A 23546-nucleotide genomic window follows, 5' to 3' on the forward strand; every position below is an offset into this window, starting at 1 on the left:
TGTATATATATATCAGCGCTCATAAAGGTATAAACTATAAATGATGACAGAATTACTCGCATTACTCGTGTAAGTATATTATATCATATAATATATAAGTTTATTGTGTGTATAAGCCTAGCTAAAAGCGAATTCGTTTTTATATTTTTATCGTCTGTATACTCGACTCGTAGGTGTATATATTAATATTAAGTAAACGGAGTGTCAGAGTCCGACGGAGTGGCGGATGTCATTGGCTTCAAACGCCACGCGACCGCATAACCCATTGAAACACTTTAAAAAAAAATTGAGATTATTGGAGTAGGTGCACAGTCGAACGCCCGCGCGTGCGTTTAAACGGGGTCAGAACGCGCGAAAACGGCACACGGTCGAATCGAAATCGGCACAAGGCCGAAGTGGCGTATTCAATACACAGTGTACAATTGAGAGTAGTGCACCAGGTCGCGAAAACAATCGTTTCGCGGTCAATGTCATCACGCTCATAGTAATTATGCGGGTGGTTATGTGAACACTGGAAAGCGGAGGGGGTTGATGTCATCCCAAAACTTTTTTCTTCACATTTGCATATCTTACACTATCCTTACTTAAGGTTCTAATTTCAAGTACCGTTTTAACTGATTTTCTTTCAGAATTGTTTTTAAGGGCGATAATAATACCTGTTATAAAATATCTGAACTATGTTCTCCAATAAGGACATTACTATACATCAGTCATTACTCATTAGATAAGTGCCAACATGTTCTGAATATACATTTTTATTTTAATATTAATTTTTAATAGTTAATAGTAAATACCTCACATAGTAATTGTAATAATTGTATACATAGTTACTCACATATATTTTTTAATCGTGCGAGTCCAGAAGGATTCGTTAACGATTTCTATAATCGGCATTATATACCTACCTACATTACGTACGTTGACTTGTCTACCAAGTAAAGAATAATATATATAGAATCGTAGTTTCGAATCAACATAATATAGTATAGGTATTATTTAGAAATATGTATAATATTACAATGGATAAATATTTTATACAATATAAAAGTGCAAGTAATGCCCATACAAGCTATTGCCTATTATTGAAAACCGGCAAGATAAATCACTGCTATAATTATATAAAGACGGCTTTCTATTCGAACATGCAGTTATGCAGTTATTTATTAGATTATCGAGAATTTCGTAACGAAAATGCAACAGCAGTTGCGACTGCAATGACTATATATTTAGTAGTCATATTACATAGTACCTACTGCCTATACGGTATCATTAATATATGATATTATTATAGTCTATGAAATACAAATATTTAAAATCACAGTATCTTATGAGATTAATAAGACAGGTACTTTCCAATTATCTCAAATCATGTAATTACACCTATTAAATAATTTGATAGTTTTTAACTATCGTCTATCAGTTATTTATCACTGAATTCAAATATCCATTAGTACCTACCTCTTCAACAGAGAAAAACATTGACTCCTGGCTAAATAGTATATAGCAGAGCGTTTACCTATACTTCCCCACTTTTTACATTTTTGTTGTTTTATTTTAAAATGATATTTTCAAAAAGTAAAAAGTTGTATTCTGTCGACAAGAAAATTATTATATTACCTGATACACATTCATATTTTTGTATAGGTACTTATTAAATTTCCCTGTAATTTTAAACGGACAACTTTTACACGCATTTTTATTTATAAGTTCGAAATCGATTTTTAATGCAACAAAATTACTATATATAGCTTTCGAATTTAAAATAACGATCTAGCCATATCCTGTTTGTAACTACTTTTTATATTATATTATTACATTTTCTATGATACCACGAGCGCGAGTGCTCGTCGGCCGCACAACAGTTCAAAAGAACCGACCGGCGACCGAGTATAAATATATATATATATACACACACACAAACAGTAGTTCCGTATTCACTATTCGTGTGTATATGTGTGTTCGTCTAATATATATAAATACACGATAATTATGATTTGGCGCGCACGTGGGGCTATACGCGTGTTGTTACTTGTTATTATTAATAATAAAACAATAAAAAAATATCAAACGCCGACGGACGGGCGTGCAAGCCGCGCGTGGCGTAAACAGGAACTTTGGTTTATAATAATAATAAAAAATATACGACCACCGGGCGCATGTTAAAGAGAGGTAAATATAATATATCGGTATATGGTGGCGTTCACGTGCAATATAATATATTATGACCAAACGCAATAGAGACATAATTCTAACAAAAACAAAAAATTAAACAAAATACAAAAAAAATAATTGTGGAAACGACACGTAGTCGTCATCCGTTACGCGTATTTTCAAATTATATATCATAATATCTGGTCAATGTCCGTTCGCTGGTCGGATGACGGCCGTCAGCTTTTAAATGATCGCGCCGCGCGAGATCTATCTATATAATATACAATGGAAACGGTATGGCCGCGTAAATAAACACACATCATAATAATATATGAAACGATTTTAATATATACGCTCACACACACACAGACACGCACACTAATTACGATAAAACTCCGTTTATGAGTTTTTTGAAACTATATAATATCAAAGTTGGCAAACACTCGCGCGCACATACACATACACAAATTATCATACATTTCAATGGTCGTATATATATTTAGTTGGTCTGTGTCGAGTACGAAACGATAGAAACCAGTCCCCCGTCATGTCCGTCGTCGGACGTAAAAAAAATATAAATACAAATAACAATAATATATACGCTATACACATACGCGTGAAGCGTTATAGAGGTAGGTAGTTTGCCTTTATTTTTTCGTTATTTATTTATGTTTTTTTCCGATCGTCGCCTTCGAATCGGAAAAAAACAAAGTCTGTTTACCTTATAAACGTAGTAAATCAAACCGTATTAAGTCGTTAATATGTACATGCGCGCATGTATGTATGATGCGAAAGGCGAATATAATATATTATTATTATAACATAGCACGTCATCATTATGTCGTTATTAAATTGTATAAACACGTCGACGTCGTACATGCTATATAATATTATATACATTATACACTATAATTTGTTCATTATCGAGACCTATGATAAGAACCTATAGGATCGACGACAGAGTAGATGACATAATAATATATATATATATATATATATAGTTGCGCAGAGGCGTCACACCCTGAAGACAACCTGCTTCCTTGTAATTACTTTTTTTCATCAAATATTGTGAACGATAATATAATAAGATATTATAGTAGTAAATTGGTATCATATTTCTACATTTTTGGATAGGGTTTAGAGCCAAATAATACTGACTCCACTACAGAGATAGGCTTATATTCTATAAAAAAAAAATAGATTATATCATAGGGTAAGTGTATCGATAAAAATGTCCAATTTTTTTATTTTTTTTTTATAGGCTAAAATGTTAGGTTTATTATGATTTTGTTTTAGATACCTACTATTATTTTTCTTAACTTTTGAGTCACTGTCAATTTATATCAGAAATTAAATCGGTTATGAACTAAATTTATTGAACATTTTTTTTTTTTAAATATACACTTTTTCCATAACTCGATACAAAACCGTTTAGTAATATTAATAATTAAGTACGTATACATTTATTTTTTCAGAAGTTAAATATCCTTATTATTGTTCTTAAAACAAACACATTAAATTTAAACAATAATTATACATTTTAATTTGTAAGTTGGTAAACTAGGTATAGTCTATACAATACACAACTTTGGATTTAGAATTTTTAATCTTTTATCAAATTTTTAAATAAGTTTTAAATTGTTTTAAATTGTTAAACTAACACACTTTCCCTTTTATTATGTAATACACGCACTTCCACCATAAATATTATTTTAGGAAGAAAGTGCATTACTGAATTTTACAGCTATTTTAATTAGAGTATTTTATGAAATATATTTATGATAAATACACTAATTACATACATTTTGAGTTCACACTTACTTTAAATAAGCAATTTATTTTAATAAATGAATAAAATAAGATTACCTATTGAAATATATATTGTCAAATCGCAAATATTAAAAACAAAAATCAAAAATGTTTATTCAAAGCAACAAATTTACATTATCATTTTTTTGTTTCAAACATAATTATCAATAATAATAATATTCTTTATAATCATAATTTATGGTCCCATTATATAGTGTAATCATATAAACATAACAAACATATTCAAATTATACAGTTTTCAGATACATATTATTAGTAGCATACAATATGTAACTATTTATACATAATTTAAAATAATGCATTTACCCCATCTAGTCCTATATAAGAACATATAGGTATATTATATACTATAGAAAAACTTATATTTAAAATTCAGCGAAAGAATCGGTCAATATAATGATTGCTATTTATAGATGGTCGACAATGTACGAACTTAATTCATACTACACTAAAAATGCAGGCGACTAAACAAATTACCGCTTCGTAATAAATAAATGACCGTTGACGGAAGTTTTACTATAGATAATATATAATATTATGTTTTCTACCGATCCGATTATATATTTGTATATGTAAACCAAACGCTAATAAATAATATAAAAATAAAATGTATGTTAATCGTAGTAGGTATGTTGATGTCTATGATACATAGTACCATGTTTTATGGTTGAAAACTAGAGTAGTAGATACGGTTATAAAGATCAAAAAATGGTATTGTTTTTATAATAATTTTTTTTATGATATAACAAAATGGAATTACATAAACGTTGAAATTTAAAATAATATAATATACGATTTTAATTGTTCATATACGTTTAACCACTTGCAACTACAGCATTGTTTTGGTAATTCCTATATACCTACAGGCCGATTTGGGTCCTAAACAAGTTTAGGTATATACTGTCTGTTATAATTATAACACCCTTGTAAGTTATAGTTATAGAAAATATGTCTATTTTAATTTTTGACAACGTGTTTTTTTATCACGAACATGCAGATAATATCTAAAGAAAAATATCGAATCTTAATCGTTTTATATTTATTATATAAGCAAATACTGTAGATAATCATAAAAATATTTAAAATAGTATATCCTTACTCCTTTATACTCTTATTTCTTAACAATATTTTTTTAAAAAATCTTGTTTTTACACCTCAGTGGTTCTGTTTACGATAAAAAAAAAAAAATTACTTTTAAAATTGATGTGAAATTTTTAAAATTTTAAATGATATAATTTCATACTAATATGGTCGTTGCAGCATTAGTTGTCGAGATGATATGCCGATGCTGCAACTAAGACGAAAGTGATCGCCAGCGGCTGCAGCAGAAGTGTGCAGAACATGACAATACCCGACCGCGGCCGAACCCTATGCACATAATACATTTAATAGTCTGGCGAACGTCATGGGGTCGTATAATTTGATTTAAAGTCCACGCGGTGGATTGTTCGGAGGGCCCACCATCGCCGCCGGTGTTCACGCCGTTCACGGTACGTTTATTTTTATGATTCCGCGTTGGCTTTTTGCGGAATTAAAACTCACGGTGGCTGACGAATATGATGGTTAGTACTTAATATATATAGCTATATAACTTATATATATATAAGTCAACGTACGCCACTTTTTGCTTATTATTTAGCACTAAATACATATTATATATCGTCCTCTATCCCTTAACGCGTGAAATAATAAAAATAATCTCTATACCTATATACTATATAATAACATCATAATAACAGCTTTGTTTCACCAATACTGCCACTTTTGAATTTCAAACAATAATTCTAACGAAAATTGTATTTGATTAAAATTTTACAAAGATGAAACTTTTCCTCAATACACATATAGAAAAAATATATTTTCTCGTGTTTGGGAAGGTGTGCATAGTTGAAAATTGTATACCTAAAAAGTACCTACATAATACTGTCAATGAAGCTTATGATATTATACAATAATAAACGTTATTAATGTTAACTACCTACCTATTTTACAATATAAATGTTGACTATTATCTTCTAGCGACATTTTATGAGACGTATAGATTTTTAATCAAAATTTTCCTGAGTCAAGTGGGTATAAAAAAAATGCATTTGTATATAAATCGGTTACCTATAATATTTATTAATGAACTCACACATCCATTGTTGTAACTATGTCTTGTTATATGCGGCGCTTGCGGGTATTATATTATTTATATATTATGTTTAATGTTGCGAATATCGGAAAGACCTTAGACCTTCCCTTCTAAGATATACCTATACGCAGCATTCCACTAGAAAAGTAGAAACCTAAGTGGTGCTGACTGCTGACCGTTTACATGTTTATATACGTATGTGGTATGTTATATATTGCTATTTGAAAATAACACATTTCTATATATTATATGAATATATTATGTATATAATGTAATATATATATAGTTTATTTATAGGTAAATAGACATACACTATATCTACTGCAAATTTCAGTTGTGACTATTACAATCAAAACAATATTGTACAATTTTTATATAATTCAAAGTTAAATAATAAATTGTAGTATACGTATGATTTAACTATCCATCATCTGATACATGCATTTTAAATATTACATAATTGATAATATAGTAAATTAGAGTAATTGACTATAGATATACGTATACCTATGCAATTGGACACTAGAAACTTACGATCTGGTTTAAAGTATAATACTATTTTAAAATAAAATTTTACTAAATACTGCAACGTCTATAACGCAATATACACAGTTGACGTCTCGACTTTTATATCTACGTACCTATATATAGATACGTTAAATTTATAAGTTATGAACAATATACATGTGTATTATGTGTTACACAACATATTTAAAAAAAATATTTAAAATTAATTTAATAATTTTAGTTAAAAGCTATAAGGTACGCATTATATAAATTAAAGTCTGAAGTAGATAAATATACTTTCTAGCTACTATAATAATAAATATATCTATGCTTGATCTTTTACATTATACAAAAATTAATCTTGTAGGTAGTTTGGAATTAAATTCAAAAGTTCAAACACATTTATTTTTACACAAATGAAATTTTCAAACACTAATAAATAATAATTATAAAACATCATAATAATAAAATACATAGGTATAACATACATCATTATTAAATCATTGTCGGACAAAGGGTGGAAAGTTATGGTTAGGTTAGATAATTGTTTATAACTATAAAACATTATTATAATTTCAGATTTTCCAATGGGTATTTTGTTTTGTTTTGTTATGTAAAATCACACGAACGTTGAACAAATTTGTGTTATTATGCCTTCGGAGGGGAAAAAACAACTGTATAGGTCATTGACTAACTTGACTTTCTCACCAGTCCCCACATGCACCCGTTTTACCGGAGTCGGTTCGCTAAAAATGGTCAGAAAGAACCAGTCTACTTCCACTGCATGTCAGCCTTTTCTGCAGACTTGCAGACAAAGAAGCGTTGCAGATTTTGCTCGACGGCCCAACGGATCATAACACCAACGCTTCTTATTAATTTATACCTACTTAGGTAAAATCTAAACACATATCATAATATTCATATAAATAAATCATCGAAACAGCGTGCACAATTCGATTGAATACTGCGTAACTAATTTTTGGGTAAGTAATTTAATGAAAATAATAAATAATAATATCGATATATAATAATCCATCAAGTAAATGTTTTCGATTATATAAGGATGCCTATGTTAACGTTGAAAGGGCGCTCTGAATTTTCCACTTATACAATAATATTATGTTCGCGAAAACAATTATAAATCATATTATTCCAATAGGAATATTATTTTTTCCTTTAAAATCAATTTTTTTCAAAACGTTTCAAATTATTGAATTTTTTTTTTCGTGTTCGAAGTTGTCTATATCAAACACTTATTAAAACATTATCAAACCAAGTTTCTAGATACAGATTTATCTGTCTTCCTAATTAAAATCTGATACAGTTTTTTTCTCTTTTAATGTTTTAATATTATAGTGACTCGATATTATAGAACTCATCTACGTGTTATGTTTTCACCGCCGTAATATTTCTCAACTCCACGATTTAGGTTCGTTGTAACTTAATATAATAATGATATTAATTTATAGCCGATACGTATGTAATTATACTCGAGAGTGGCCATTTTCAATAAACATTCATATAAGTATTATGAGGATTTTCTCATCTTATTGCATAAAACGATACGTCAATTATTTACTATTCATTTTATTATTCGCCAATGATAATGTCATCACTTATTGTCTTGATGACCCTGCTCATCAAGAATCGTTAGGTATGAACGTACCATTACAACACCTCACTTGTCTTGAAGTATCTATCGATATTAAACATACTGGGTATTTAAGGATTATAATGTAAACAGAAAATGTTGATCAGCTGTAACTTAAAAACTATTGATTTCCGCCAATTTTTTTTTTTGCTCCACCATTCTTAAAACGTTGATTTACCTATAGGTTTCTAAAAAAAAAAAAAAATTCGCCTGACCGCTAAACTAGTTTTGTTCCCAAGAGTTTTCAAATTGCTAATTAATAATTAAATAATATGAATATAAAAATGTAATTTATAAAAAAAATTAAAATAAGGTACCTACTTATAAATATATAGTATTAAAATTTTAAACCATAGGCCTTAAATTATATAATGAAGTACAGTCACAGATATATAAAATAAACTATTATATATATGATATATCTGTGAGTAAGGTAGTAAGGTACTAAGGTATAACTGTAGAAGGTATAAGGCTTAAATTATATTTTGTTATCTATATTTTCGAGTAACTTTTTTTTAGGTTAGGTTCGTTGTGACGTTTATAATGTTGTAGATAATAAATTTATTGTTATTTTCAAAAAGGTTGATAACGTTGTTTTTAACGATTGAATTTAACTTAAATTTTTTACTTTTTTACACAAATCTTTCTGATTTAATTTGTAACTTATCTATATTAATTTCCATATTCTACTTTTCAGTGTTTTTATCTATGTTATCTAATAGATGGTTCATTAACTTATATGTAACTTGATTATGAATTGTGTGTTAATGTTTTTAAGTTAAGTTATACTTGTTAATTATTTAACATATTATCATTCAAAATTGTATTTATATTTACCACTAAGATGACATATTTATTTATCTTTGTTAAATTATTTCTGGGTACAGCTGTAATAGATATTGATAATTCTAGTAAGTAAAAATTAGATCTGATAATTCTTATTCAGTTAATATTATTTTTTTATATTCACATTAAGTGTTTATATGTTCAGCTTACTAATACTAAGATCTATGATATAGTGTTTTAAAATCATTATTCGTTCAGTAAATGGTGGTTAAATAACATACAAGTACTCAAGTGAAGGAATGGAAGATTTATTTTGAATGGGTACCATGGAAACGGGTCATGGTACTGAAAACAAACACAGTTGTTCAAAAGTGAAAACTAGGAAGGGAGTGAAAACTTAGGTTATCATTTAACATAGTATAGTTAATAATTAATATAAATTTATATACTTTGTGAATGTGGACAACGATGAAAATTTACTATTAAACACATAACACTTGTCGCTCATTTTTTGAATACCCCTCATAATAAATAGTTTATGTGTTGATGAACATTCTGTAAAATCAAATGATGTTTGTTCTAAAAAAGAAATTAACCATATTATTAAAAATAAAAAAAAATCAATACACATTGATAGGTGAAAACATTTTTTTTTTTTTGTGTGGACTAATATATGTATACTATTTATCTAATAAGGGTGTTAAGCCTTAGCAACGGCAGTACCTTGTATATATTATATATAGTAGTTAGGTAAAATTATATTGGCTGTGTAATATTATTTTTTATACAATTGTGCGATGCTATTGTTGTGTGTTGTAAGTAAAGGCATAGAGCTAACTTTAATAATTAGGTATAATTACTTAAAGTAATCATAACTATTATCACACCATTCACACCTATGTACTTAATTAATGTATTGGATGATAAATCGTATCGTTTAGTCTTGCTAAATCTTCGGATTTGTTATTTTCGTGTACACAGTGTGGCGCTATTGACAGATCCGAGTGAAAGCGAGACCAGAAAATAATCATAAAACAATATAATGAGTCAAAAGAGCTGCAATAACAACCGTCGGGCGAATCCCGCAAAAATGTACGAGGCATTGCACAAGAAGCGTGCGGCCGAGTGCGAAGCCAGAGAACAATGGGCCGGAGTGACGCAGTACTTCAAGACTTGGGAAAACAACTCGAACAAGTTCACGAATTGGACATCGCCGCAGTACTACAAAAAAAGGTGAGTATCGAGCTTTAAGGTTTCAACCATAAATAGTCCATAATATTAGATTATATTTTTCTTTCGTACCTATTAATTTTATTGTCAATATTGAATATTATAATTCGTTACACTTTTGCTTCAGTTCCGAGCTACAATTGGAAATGCGAAGACGGGAGCAGCGAAAACTCGAGGAAGAACAAGAAGAATTGCAAAAGTGGCGCAAAAAATTACGAGACAGACAGCTCGAGGACGAGGAGTTTAAGGTTTTTATAAATTATAATATACGTAATTTTACGAGCTATATCAATTACATTATAGGTATTTAATAATTTATAATATTAATTGAAATTCTATTTTTGTTTATCTTTTCTCTGTGGCCCGTTCAAAGAAAGGGCAAATGAAAAAAAAGCCCGTACCACTGTCGAGGCCAAATTCAGCCGGACAAAAAACACCTTGTGAAGAAATGGCAATGGAACTAAAACGCAAACACGACGCCGTCACGGACAGGGAGATCGAGTTGAGACTTCACGTACGATCCAAATCGTGCGATCCTAAACAGGCTAAACAAGTGACTACATTACTTATTAGATATTAGTCATTAATTATACTATACAATAATTATTCTATTCTTCTTGTGTGTCGTCATGATGTCTTGCATGCATATATTAGTAATCTGTCAGTGGCGTGACTTGGGAAATATTTTAGGTAAGCACCTATTGCAACAGAATCGGCCCCATTATTCATTTCTAAAAAAAGGTGTATTAAGTAGATACTTAGTTTTAAACAACTTATTAAACATATACGTATTATTATACCAATTGTTCAATAATTTTGGTCACTCTTAATTTCTGTATGACATATGCCTACAACCTACATGGTTATATTTAACAATAATAGAAACATTGCTGTACATTTATAATCTAAAATATTTAATAACCTCATTAATTATATCATACTATTATCGTTTATCAGTCCAAGATAGTCTAATGACCGTATTATGGATTTATAGCCTTATAGGTATGTTACAATGTTACATGCATAATTATTTTATTCAAATTTTATCAAATCAGAATTTCAAACAATTTTAAAAGCATAGTGATGGCAAAAAGTACAAAAAAAATTTATATTTATGATTTATTACCCAAACAATAATTAAATTTCTTTTATTCTTCATTAAATTCAGTAACGTATTTTGATTTTTAAATATTTACATTTGACAGATTTTTTGAACCAAACAAAATAGCCCATATAATTTAAATAATAAATATTATATTACAATTTGTTATTATAATATTATATAGTTAATAGCTATAAAGTAAATAATATAAAATTCAAAATAATTCCTATATAATACAACAATACAGTAAAGGACAATTTTTCATCGTTTTATACTCGTAGTATTAGTTTTAATAGATTAACATTTAAATATTGGATGATTTTCATTATGGCAATGGCAAACGACCCAAAATCACGTATCTTTTGACTGAAAGCTACATGGATACCTATAACACATAGTTATGGTATCTTATACATGTCCCCTTCCATTTTTAGAGACTTTAGTCTCGGATTATAACATTTTAAGATCAGTGGATTATAATCAGTATAATTTGTAAGTTGGTTTTGAGCATTTTTTAAATGATAATCGGCCGAAACGATAGGTTGTCAATATTATTAAAGTTTTCGTACATGTTACTTTCCTTGAAATGTTCATTTTGGTTACATAGTTTATGTACCTACATCACGTTGATACGTAATTATCTATTATTCCATACAAGTTGTAAACGTATACAATAGGTTTAATAGTACGAACTCTGACATTTTTAGGTAATATACCTACTTAGTAGATTTAAACTAGTACTCGGCGGCTTTAAAATATTGTGTGTACAAATACTTATTTAAATCAATTATACATAAGGTATTATTGTTTGTTTTGATAGTATGTCATGCGAGAGCGTGAGCGGTCGTCTGAATCTTCGTGGGACGACCGGATGAAAGAAAAAAAGTCGGCGGACCAAAAACGGCGAGAACGATCAGAATACGAACAGCGGTTAAACGAGGAACGGTCTGCGGCCGATAAATTGGCTGAAGAGGAAAAACACCGTACACGACAGGCTCGGGCGGTTCAATTAAAAGACGAGCTTGTCGGCCGTGTAGCGGAATTAAAGTAATTAATAGGGTGTTCGCCAATATACTCGTAATAATTGTCTTGAGCAGTGGTGGATCTAGGATTTTGGTGGGGGGGGGGGGGGAATTTTTATTATTAATTTTGTAAACACAATGATTTTATGTCAGATCATCAAATTAAGTATCTATTACTGACATTTTTCTAACATGAAAAATTTAAGTTTAATTTAATTTATAATTTCTAAAAAAAAAATTGAACAACTGGCTATAACAAAATTAAGAAAAATAACTTGAAATGTATTAAATTAATTTATATATCATTGTAAGGAAAACTTTAAAAGCTTAGGCTGTTGTTTGAAAAATTGCTCTGTCCTTTATTTTAAACAAAGCTCATGGTTTACATTTGTACTAAAACATTAAAATTAATTTTAAGCGCAATGGTATATAAATTATTACCTGTAAAAAATGTTAAAATAATTGTATTGAATTAGTATATTTTATACTACAGTATATCATATTATATTATAATATATTACATTATAGATAATATAATTTTTGTATTTGTTTATAGAAATCGTTCGGACCGATGTGATGAGCTCAAGAGATTGGAGTCTGCATACTTATCATTGCAAGGCCAGGTGGAAAACGTGGAGCATAGTAATAAGCAGTTGGATCGAAAAAAGATTCAAAGCTTATCCAGGTACTTAATAAACTAAAGGAAATCAGTCACGTACATGAAATAGTGGTTTAACATCTATTTTAGAATTATATTACTCCTCCTTATATTATAATTGTTTATTGATTTTGGTAATGTAACGCTGAATTTTGCAGGGCTAAAGCGCTCCGCCAGTACCTGACCACACTGAAGCAGAGGTCCAAGGAGGTGGTTGAGTTTTTGCGAGAAGACCGTAAGCTTTTAGATGACTTGGTCTCAACTGTGCGCAGCTCTAAAGCTGCGTCTTCCGTTGACCTAGGTGGTATGGTAGACGAACTCAGAGACATGTACAACCGGTACGAAGATGACGAAAGCCAGCGACTATATTTGATGGATTTTATGTTTGAGTAAGTGTGGTACAGAACATCATGTTCAAAGCAAAGGCATAGGTGATAAATCTATCTGGAAGAATGAAGTACCTAATAAAATTGATTTTTAAAAAAAAGGTGGGGGTGTTCCCTTCAGACCATTTAATTATCACCACATAAATACAAATTAAAATTTACATCTTTTTATCCAATATCTATATTATATATTATAATAATAGATATCTTGTATACTAAGCAAACTAAGCAAAATATATAGCTAATATACACGTTTGATAAAATATTAATACTGTCTAGTCACATTACTCTCTCATCACATTTTTATAGTAAACATAACAATTTTATTGTTCATGTTTAATGTCTATATCATCTATCAATAATTAAAATTATCACAAATACAAAATTGAAAATTTTAAATAATTGTTTTTTTTTCAAAAATATTAAATTATAAAATTGTGAGGAAAAATTTATATTTTGGGGTTCTCCTTCCCCTTCACAAATACTAAGATGTTGATAGCACATTTTGTGGACCATGGCCAAAAACATGAAAATCCTTATTTTGGTTAAGAAATAAATATTTTTTTATTTTTTTAATAACACATTAAGATAGAAGATGTAAATGACAAAAAACAAATAATTTAATAATTTATAACTATTTTTGGAATATAACAACACTTTCATTAAATTATTTAAAAAAATCTATACATTATAAATAAGTAGGTAGATACCATATAAAATTGCAAACTATATTTTTGATAAAGTATTGATGAGCAGAAATGTTGTATGACCAATCAGATCAGTCTGAGTCAACATGCCTACCATCAAAATCCAATATATGAATATATATTTATATATATTTCTATGGGAAATGAGCTACAGTGTGTATATACATGCATAACATGTTTTTTCAATATTTTGTTTTTTATTGTCTGTAGAGAAGAAGCTCGAAACATGTGGCGGTCACAAGAGGAACGGTGGCGCAGAGAACATACATTACGTAAGACCGGAATGGAAGACCTGTTTTCTGCGATAAAAACCCAAGTATGTACGCACTAACTTACACTTATCATGATTAGATTATTAATTTTTGAGATATTTTGAGGGTCAGCTATGTTATATTATATTATTATATATCACCATCATCATCATTTTTTGCTAGTTGGAAGAGAACATTGAAAAATGTTTGGATGAACAACGTATGTTAATCAGTGAACGAGAAGAATTGATCGGTATCATTGAAAAGGGTAATGATGAACTAAAACGGTTGGAAGCAGAGTCGGCTGAATTCTATGAACAGTATCCAGACTACTGTAGCAGTGATGACAATAACAATAACGGAGTACAATCATCGGTAAACATAATCTTGAGAGTATAATGTCAATTAACTGTATTCCTTGTTTTACTTACAGGATTCTACCGACTATAGAAAATTTGAAAAAACAGCTTTAAAGGTAATGGATCGCGAACAAAAATTGTTAGCAGAAATGGCTCGAATGAATTTGTTGGATGACCCCAAATTAACAGTGAGTTACAAGTTTTAGATTTATTTTTATATATTTTGGCCCATATAGATTTACTATCATACATAAATAAATGAGTTAATTTGATTTTTATAAGATAAAATGTCTTTTTTAATGTTGGTTTTTCTATTTTTTTTTCCAATTTTTGTTTAAGATTATTTAAAATAATATTTTTATATCATCATCAGTAAAATGAGTTTATATAAATTTAATGCAATATTTATTTAATTTTTGACTTTTAAAAGTTTAACTAAGTATATAATAAATAATATTAAATATTTAAACCTTTTTTTTTTTACTAGAACATAAAAAATAATATATATAAATTGGATTTTAACAAATTGTTTTATTGTAAAATGTTGTTATGATTTCTAATTTCTATACTATAAAATTAATTCAACTTATTGTCTTAAGAAGCATTAATAAAAATGTCTATGATCGATATAAAAAACTCAAAATATTTAGAATGATTTATTTATCTAATTGGAGTTCTTGTTTGTATTTTGATTAAATTTTTAATTTAGAATATAGTTATATGTAATTAAAATGATTATTAATCTGATTTAATTTAAAATATTTGTTTTAAAAATATTTTTAGTATTATTACAATTAGAAATATGTAAATAATTGCATGAATGCGATTTTTATATTTATGTTTTGCTTTTTCATATAAATTTGTTTTTACAATTGTCTGCTTGTACTTCTGAATCATCATCAATAATAAACAAATAAAAACACAATATTCAAAATACACTTATTTAAACAAAATTAATAACTATGATATTAATATTCCGTAAAAAAGTTTGTTTGTTACAACGTACAATAACGAATAGTCTATGAATCATCTATTTGATTTTTTATTTTGTTTTTAAAAAATATGATATAATAATAATGCCTATTAACAATTTTAAATGGGTATTTAATTAAAATCACTATCTCAAAAAATAAAAATTATTATATAATAAATATATAATTAATTATATTATTTATTTGTTGCAGGATCACAGAAGAAAAAAATCAGTTTGGTAAATTTACCACACTTTTTAATTCACTTTTAAATTTTATATGACTTGTATAGTAATGTGTCTTTTTTTACAAATTTTTATATTTTCTCACTGACGAAATAACAATCGATTAGTTTTTAAATAGTTCTCAAAGAAATATTAACAAATTGTAGGTTTTTTTTTTAATGGAATTATTTTGTTGTTTCATCACAGTCGAATAGTTAGTGATATAAGATTTTAGTAACAACAGATAATATTTTAATTCTGTGCAATATGTTTTATTTTTTGAACTTTATTGTTAAACTTTTATTAATGTGTAAGATTTATTGTAAACTTTTAAAATTTTGTTATTTGAGAAATAATGAGTACGTATTTTATGTGCATATGTTCTTTAAATATAAATGTAAACATCTTTTTGTTTTAAGTGAATTTTACTTTGTAATTGTTTTTTATTTTAAAAGATTATGTAATGTATTTTTATAAAAATAAACAGTTGTGTTTGAATGAAACCTTGAATTGGAATACAATCTGTTATTATTTCTGTCAATAATAATATTATTCAACGAACTGATTTCAGCTGTAGGTTAGAGATAAATTATGTCCCGCCAAAAGGTTTGTTTGTTTACACGGTACAAAAACAAAAAATGGACTATGACTCATCGATTTATTTTACAAGGCATGATAATATTAAACTTAATTTTAGATTGTGCTTAACTTAGGACGAATGTCTGTAGAATTCAATCATTTACTGGAAAATAATAATATTTTTAAAGATTGAGAAGAAACCCGCGCGGGAACAGCTCATTTGATGAACAACTGAGCATAGTGAATGATTTCGAAACCAACCTCGACCATGATCAACACGATTATCATCCATTCCAGTCTAATGTGATGTTTGTCGCTCAAATGGTGTGACAGGAGTTCGACGAGTTCTAGGCAATGGTTTATTTTGACGTTCATTGTCTGGAAAATGTGTCAAGCATGAGTCGTTGTGTCGAGGTGGAAAAACAACAGACAACGTGCTCGTCGTTATCGTGGACTTACCTTGAGACGCGTGGATATGCTGAAATAGTTACACGTTGAACGGTAAAACGTTTCCAAGTGTTCTCGTTCCCAGTAAAAGTCTGGCAAATCGAGGAGATCGGAACTTAAATTGATCCTGTGTCTCAGTCCAAACAGTTCACCGGTTTTTTTCATGACTTCTTTTCTGGTGATCCGGATAGGCAGTCCATTTTGTAGGTCCTGAAGAAGTCAAAAAACACTACACGTTAAAAGTTTACGTAGGAACAGAGATACAAATGTCGGCGCGGCGGGAAAACGATTCCCCGCGAACCGTAAGAGCGACCCCAAACGAGTAAAAACTTGGATTATTATTTTGTACGAAAAAGATTCAGTCATGCTCGGTTTCTTTTGAGAATTTAAAATACAAAGAATACAAAATATTCAAACATTTGTACACTTGAGAACACTAAACATTTTAATAATAAATATTAAAAAATAGCAAAGGGATTACCTACTTAGGGCTTTCTATATGGTCAAGAAACTCAATTTATAATGACTATACCCAGGGGCACAATTTTAATGAAAAATCTGGGGGTGCTGAAGCTCCTCTATCTTTTTTTATAATGTTATCTTGAGGTTATGTTTACCTGTTATTATTAATATCTAAATTAACATGAAACAATTTGCTGGTGCTAATTTCAAAATTGGGGGTGCTAAGCACATTCAAGCCCCCCTCAAATTGCGCCTATGTCTATGTATATACCAATACTTCATGTAACGAAACGTCCGAAACGACTGTATCAATTTTCCGACAATCAAAAACTCACTTGTGTAACGACCTCGACGGAATCTATATACTCCTCGAGCAGCGCTTCCCATGTGCCCAGCTTCACGCTATGCGCCATCGCGTTGGAGAATGTGTACCGGTCCAAGTCGGAAGCCGTCACGTCATTGCCGATCAAATACACATTTCCTTTTTGGATCGAACTTTTTCTAAATAAACACAAACGATAGGATAGAGTTAGACGTTATGAAACATTTTTATTTAATATTTTTTGGGGATTTTTTTTAACACCTTGTATAGAATGTTGTACTAAAAATATCTCAATACTATTACTTTTGAATAAATCCAGTATCCACCATACTCCCCGAAAAATCACTGATTACAACATTGTTCAAATTTATTCAAAATACTTCAAAATTAATTTATAGAATACAATCAATACATTAACTCATACAGTATATGGATAAATATAAATACTACTCGTGCGCATACTTCGGCGTCTGACATCTACAAGCTTCTTCTTTTAATTTTAATTTCAATAATTTTATTTCGAATTCCTCTATTACATTAATTTATTTAACAATGAACATTACTTGTCGTTTGTGTATGCATAATACATGCTTTCTCTCTCGTCCATGACAATGTGGTCGTCGTAGGACCCGATCTCGTGTTCAGCGACAAAATTAATCAGACTGCTGACTTCGAGGTCTGACACGTTCCATCCGACCACCGAGCCTTCGCGGAAAAAATATAAATGCCTGGGCTCGTTGGTCACGTGAAACTTGGACACGGCGTGGATGACGTCAGCCGGTGCAGTTTCTAAAAATCGTTGAGATTCGTTAATATTAGGCAAGTTACCTATTAGACTGGGTAGGTAAACTAAATACATCATCATTATTGTACATTTATAAATACATAATATAATATTGTTTAAGTACAGGCCCAGCCTTGGCCTCCTGGTTTCACTCAAAACCCCAATACCGTCCAATAGCCCTCAATAGTATCTCTTGTCCGCATCATCATACAGTAAACACTTTTTCTGATAACCCATCACATCGCTTCAAAAGGCACTGGTGACGACCTACGGGACAAATTCAACTCTGAATGGTTCCATCATACTAGATGGCTTTTTTCAATCTTTCGTCATGTGCTTTTCTATGTGATATATTTATCAATTATTTATTATATACATTATTATAGTATTGTTGTATGTATAGATATACTATATAGTCATTATAGTCATCCTATTTACTATTATTATATTTATACAATATAGATTTTAAGTGTTTTCTTAAAAAAACCATCCACACTATAATAAATACTAAATAGACTATCGCGTGCAAGCCAATAATAATAATAATAATATAATAATATGTCTATGTAGTATGTACATACAAACCAATAATGGCCCAACAATTGGTTGTTTACAATATTACAATATATTTACTTCTCACCAACAAGTATGCTATATTATAATAATAATTATTATTATTATTATCATTGTATCATACTATTATATTATATCTATGTGGCTACTAGCAATGTAAATATGAATTTAAATATAATTTTAAACAAAAAAAAATATATATTTACCTTAATAAAATGTTAAATTATTTGTTTACTATTATGTATAATTTTTAACAGTAATGTACACTGCTGGTAATTGCTTATTTATAATATTATCACGCAAGAGTAAAATATAAAATAATATTATTTTACCCAACATCAAAGGCCTTAAAAACCCATCTCCCTCCAGTCACCCCACACACAGAACAATATTATAATACTATGGTTGCAATCATGAACTAAGATTAATCTTAGTTCATGATTGCAATGACACACTAGATAACTGAACGAGTAAAGTTTATAAATCTCTAAAAGTCATATGAAAGGATTTTTCTTAAGATTTGGCGGTATAGAATAGTTTAAAAATTTTATCGAAAACAAATACAAGTAATGTTGGTCCATGATCTTGGACAACATTATTTGTATTAGTTGTCCATGAATCATGGACCATGATTGTTTCAAAACGTGTATCTCGCTCACCTTCACTGTCGTCTGAACCACTGTACAGACACGTGGGCTCGTACATGTTCGTTTTGGACAGCGCCGCCGACAGTTGTTCCAGCCGAAACTCTTCGGCAGTCGAGAACGCCGACACGCACCAATACTGCGGACACGTTAGGTACGTGTAAATTGTATGATACATTATTAAATTGCAACTACATAAATGTAGTGTCATAAAAGCGCGGCGAATTAATGAACACGATTAACCAAAGTTAAATTAAGTAAGGTCAAGTCAATGATTAACAAACAGTATATAAGTAGTTGCACTTAATTCAAAAAGTTTGAAGTTGAAATGAAGAAAATTTTTAATTTAACCTTAAACCTGGTCAAAAACAAGTTAGTTAATCTTGTATAACTACCAGCCGCTACCAGCTAATCGTCACACACAGTGGTGTCGGTATATCTTTTAAATCTTGTTAATATACAGGACGCCCGGGACGAGTGACCAAAACATTCTCAACTCCATTTTCACTTTAATAATGAAATAATTAATATTAATTAAAACAATAGCCCCCAAGCGGCCCAACCATCTTCCAAACCTATAATCGTAGACCTATTATCCTTAATAGGTATTTTAAGTTTAATAACTTAAAACTACTCGTTTCAACTTTGATTTAGATGTATTAAAATGTTCAGAAAACATATGCTAAATAATGTAAATAGAAAAGGGGGTTCTCATTCGATTAACAGAAGTTTGCATCTCCACAGGACACTACTTAAATAGCACACCATTTTGAAAAATTTGAAAATAATGGTGTTTAAATAAGTACCTAGATACTAGCTAGGTAGGTACCTACTTACCAACTAACTTATATTTAAAAATTCTAAAAATCAGTTTTTCTTATTTAACTGAATTACCAAATAAAATGGCAGTGAACATTCTCTCTGAATCACTCTATATAATAACTAAATGTTTTATTAAAAATGCGACCTATATTATAATATACTATTCTTCATACTTAATGCACACCAGTGGCGGTTATAAGGGAGGACGATAGGTGGATTTGGTTTTTTTAAATTTAGTATATCGTTGACCCAACAACACCTACCTATCTACACCATTTTCGAACTTTATCATTTGATAGAAAAATATTTTTCCGTTTTAACCACGGATAATATTTTATATTATATGTATATACTATATAAATAATTATGCAATTATGCTATGGGGTGGGCGAGGGTTGGTTTTATATTCGCCCCCTCTCCCCTTGAACAGCATGTATAACCGCCATTAATGCACACTATAATGGTTTTGCTATCAAAAAAGGAAACAGTCGCATACACAAACCGCATCGAATAGGTATGCCAAAATTTATTCGGTGTGAAAAATACTTGTTAATTGTCGGTTAAAGTATAAACCGTAAAAAGCAGGCGTGGATAAAGCTCGGAGGTACTGTCCAGAGTTCCAAGCTGGACTTGCTAATATTTACACTTAACCCGGGAACGCGAGGCGGTCGGTCGATTTCGCGTTACCCGCCTATACTGGACATGTTTACTCCCGACTGCCTGCAACGATGACGGATAAAATCGAAAATGACTTACGCCATGTCGCTGGCCCGTGTCTTCCACGAGGGCCGGCTTCCGGCGTTGCACGCGCTTTTTAATGCCACTTTGCGATTGTGCCGCGGCTGTGGCGGGCGAATTTCGAGTGTTCAGGCCTTGACGTCTGATTGCGGCCGTGACAACCGACGGCCACAGACTACACGGTCTACACGCACGAATTGCAGTGAAGCAGAACATTTTTTATTTTTTTTACAACGACGAGTAACAAACAGTAATAATATTGGAGACGACTTTAAAAAAAACACTTGATGAGCCGGCGACTGCGGTATATTATGATAAGGTCTATGGCTTGACCTGCGGCTCGAAACAATTTGATAATAATATTATGATTATCAGCCGCGTTGATAACGACTTGACTCCCGCTTGGTCGTCTGTCGAAAATCCGGAAAATCTGCTATCAGTGATGTGACGATAACACAGAAAACAATAATAACAACACAGAATGACAGAATAAATAATAAAATAACAGATAAACAAAATTGCAATTATATTATTATTGAAATCTCGTAGGTATTCTCGTTTAAGTTCATACAAGTCGCATAGACGTCTAAAGTTTATAGTTTAATTTTTTTTTCTCATAAATTAAACGCTATATCTTAAAAATGAGGCGGCGAGCCGGTGTCGGTGCCATTCAAAAACAAAAATTGGAACAAGAAAAGTACAAAGATAAAGGAACGGTGATTCAAGAGAATCAGTTTGAACAGATGACCAAACAAATGGGAGTGTTCCGCGGGAATCTGGAGGAATTCGCCACCAAGTACAAAAACGAAATCAAAAAAAACTCTCAGTTCAGGCGACAGTTTCAAGAAATGTGCGCGTCCATCGGTGTCGATCCGTTGGCCTCGGGTAAGGGCTTTTGGTCCGTCCTAGGCATCGGCGATTTTTATTACGAATTGGCCGTTCAAATTGTTGAAGTGTGCATGGCAACCAGTTATAAGAACGGTGGCATCATCGGGTTGGATGAACTTAGGGATCGTCTGGTGAGTACTTAACAGTTTTTGGTATGTGATTTATTTTCGTTGTTGTTCTATATCGATTCGTCTATTAGTACCTACCCTTCTCAATCACATTACTCGCACTAAACCCGTGCTAACCAATTTCCAGATAAAAGCCAGAGGTCGCAACATACAACATCAAGATATCACAGTTGACGACCTGCTGAGTGCTGCCAAGAAATTAAAAATATTTGGCAATGGTTTTTGCATTATACCTGTCGGCAAAGGCCAGTACATGGTTCAATCTGTGCCTGGAGAACTAAGCATGGACCAGACGGCTGTGCTCAAACTGCTGTCATCGTCTGGCAGCCCCTGTGTCAGTCTCTCGTCTCTCAAACTACAACTCAAGTGGGAAGAGACGAGGGCCGTCAACGTCATCAGTCAAATGGTGATTGAAGGCCTGTGCTGGGTGGACAGTCAAAATGATGGCGAATTTTCGTATTGGTTCCCAAGCATGTTCAATGAATGCATAACGTCATGACGATATTCTATTTTGAATTTGTTTGTATATACCTATCATATTATATTGTTAATCAATTATTTTAAGAATATTGTTAGAGATTACTATTTAATGTTGTAAATAAATCAAATTTCACACTGACTTTGATTGTCACTAGGTTTTCATACAAAGACCCAGATAATTGACTGTTTACAACATATTTTGTTTTGTGTGAGCAACACAGATTTTTAACCTTTGAATTGCCCATTGTAAATGCAAGATGTATAATTTCCAATAATTATGATATACATTCCTAGGGCTGTGAGAACAATCAAAAACCATTTTGATCATAATTTAACGCCCTCTAACTCTTGCAACATCATTCCTTAAGAGCAGTGGTTTTCAAACTTGGTGCCACGAGTATCCACTAAGTGTGCCACGGTTTTTCCATAAATTACTGATTGCATTGAATTGTGATATAAGAAAATGCGGGTATGTGTCAACTATTCGTCCAAGAATTAAAAATATTTGTTAGCCCATCAATCACATATTTCGTATTAAATGTATGTATAATTATAATTAATTTAAAACAAATTTGTACATCTAAAAAAAAGTCAGTGTGCCGTGAAAATTTTTTGAAGTGTACGGTGTGCCGTGTATAATAAAAGTTTGAAAACCACTGCTTTAGAGCATTATATCAATATGAGATAGATATAATCAGGTCCATCCTAGG

General features: G+C 30.4%; 3 protein-coding genes across 4 annotated transcripts; 2 read left to right on the forward strand and 1 right to left on the reverse strand.

Moving 5' to 3' along the window:
* The first annotated feature begins 7401 nt into the window (after positions 1-7401).
* LOC132919496 (trichoplein keratin filament-binding protein-like) lies at positions 7402-16490 on the forward strand. 2 transcript variants are annotated; one of them, XM_060981158.1, is made up of 11 exons: positions 7402-7605; positions 10041-10292; positions 10417-10537; positions 10663-10842; positions 12212-12438; positions 12970-13098; positions 13230-13460; positions 14375-14480; positions 14599-14790; positions 14849-14962; positions 15959-16490. In XM_060981158.1, the coding sequence occupies exons 2-11, from the start codon at positions 10102-10104 to the stop codon at positions 15986-15988; spliced, it is 1521 nt and encodes a 506-aa protein (XP_060837141.1). In that variant the 5' UTR covers positions 7402-7605; positions 10041-10101; the 3' UTR covers positions 15989-16490. The 2 variants fall into 2 exon arrangements, with proteins under 2 accessions (XP_060837141.1, XP_060837142.1); XM_060981159.1 differs by lacking the exon at positions 7402-7605 and adding an exon at positions 8916-9184.
* On the reverse strand, positions 16351-21686 carry LOC132919498 (required for meiotic nuclear division protein 1 homolog). Its single transcript, XM_060981162.1, has 6 exons — positions 21359-21686; positions 19796-19919; positions 18343-18568; positions 17793-17958; positions 17008-17205; positions 16351-16926 (listed from the first exon to the last, which is right to left on the reverse strand). The coding sequence occupies exons 1-6, from the start codon at positions 21554-21556 to the stop codon at positions 16765-16767; spliced, it is 1074 nt and encodes a 357-aa protein (XP_060837145.1). The 5' UTR covers positions 21557-21686; the 3' UTR covers positions 16351-16764.
* Positions 21687-21811: 125 nt separating this feature from the next.
* LOC132919500 (vacuolar-sorting protein SNF8) lies at positions 21812-22975 on the forward strand. Its single transcript, XM_060981164.1, has 2 exons — positions 21812-22359; positions 22484-22975. Exons 1-2 carry the CDS (start codon positions 21982-21984, stop codon positions 22853-22855), a joined length of 750 nt encoding a protein of 249 aa, XP_060837147.1. The 5' UTR covers positions 21812-21981; the 3' UTR covers positions 22856-22975.
* The last annotated feature ends 571 nt before the right edge of the window (positions 22976-23546 follow it).

This window comes from Rhopalosiphum padi, chromosome 2, assembly GCF_020882245.1.
Source record: "Rhopalosiphum padi isolate XX-2018 chromosome 2, ASM2088224v1, whole genome shotgun sequence".
NCBI lineage: Eukaryota > Metazoa > Arthropoda > Insecta > Hemiptera > Aphididae > Rhopalosiphum > Rhopalosiphum padi.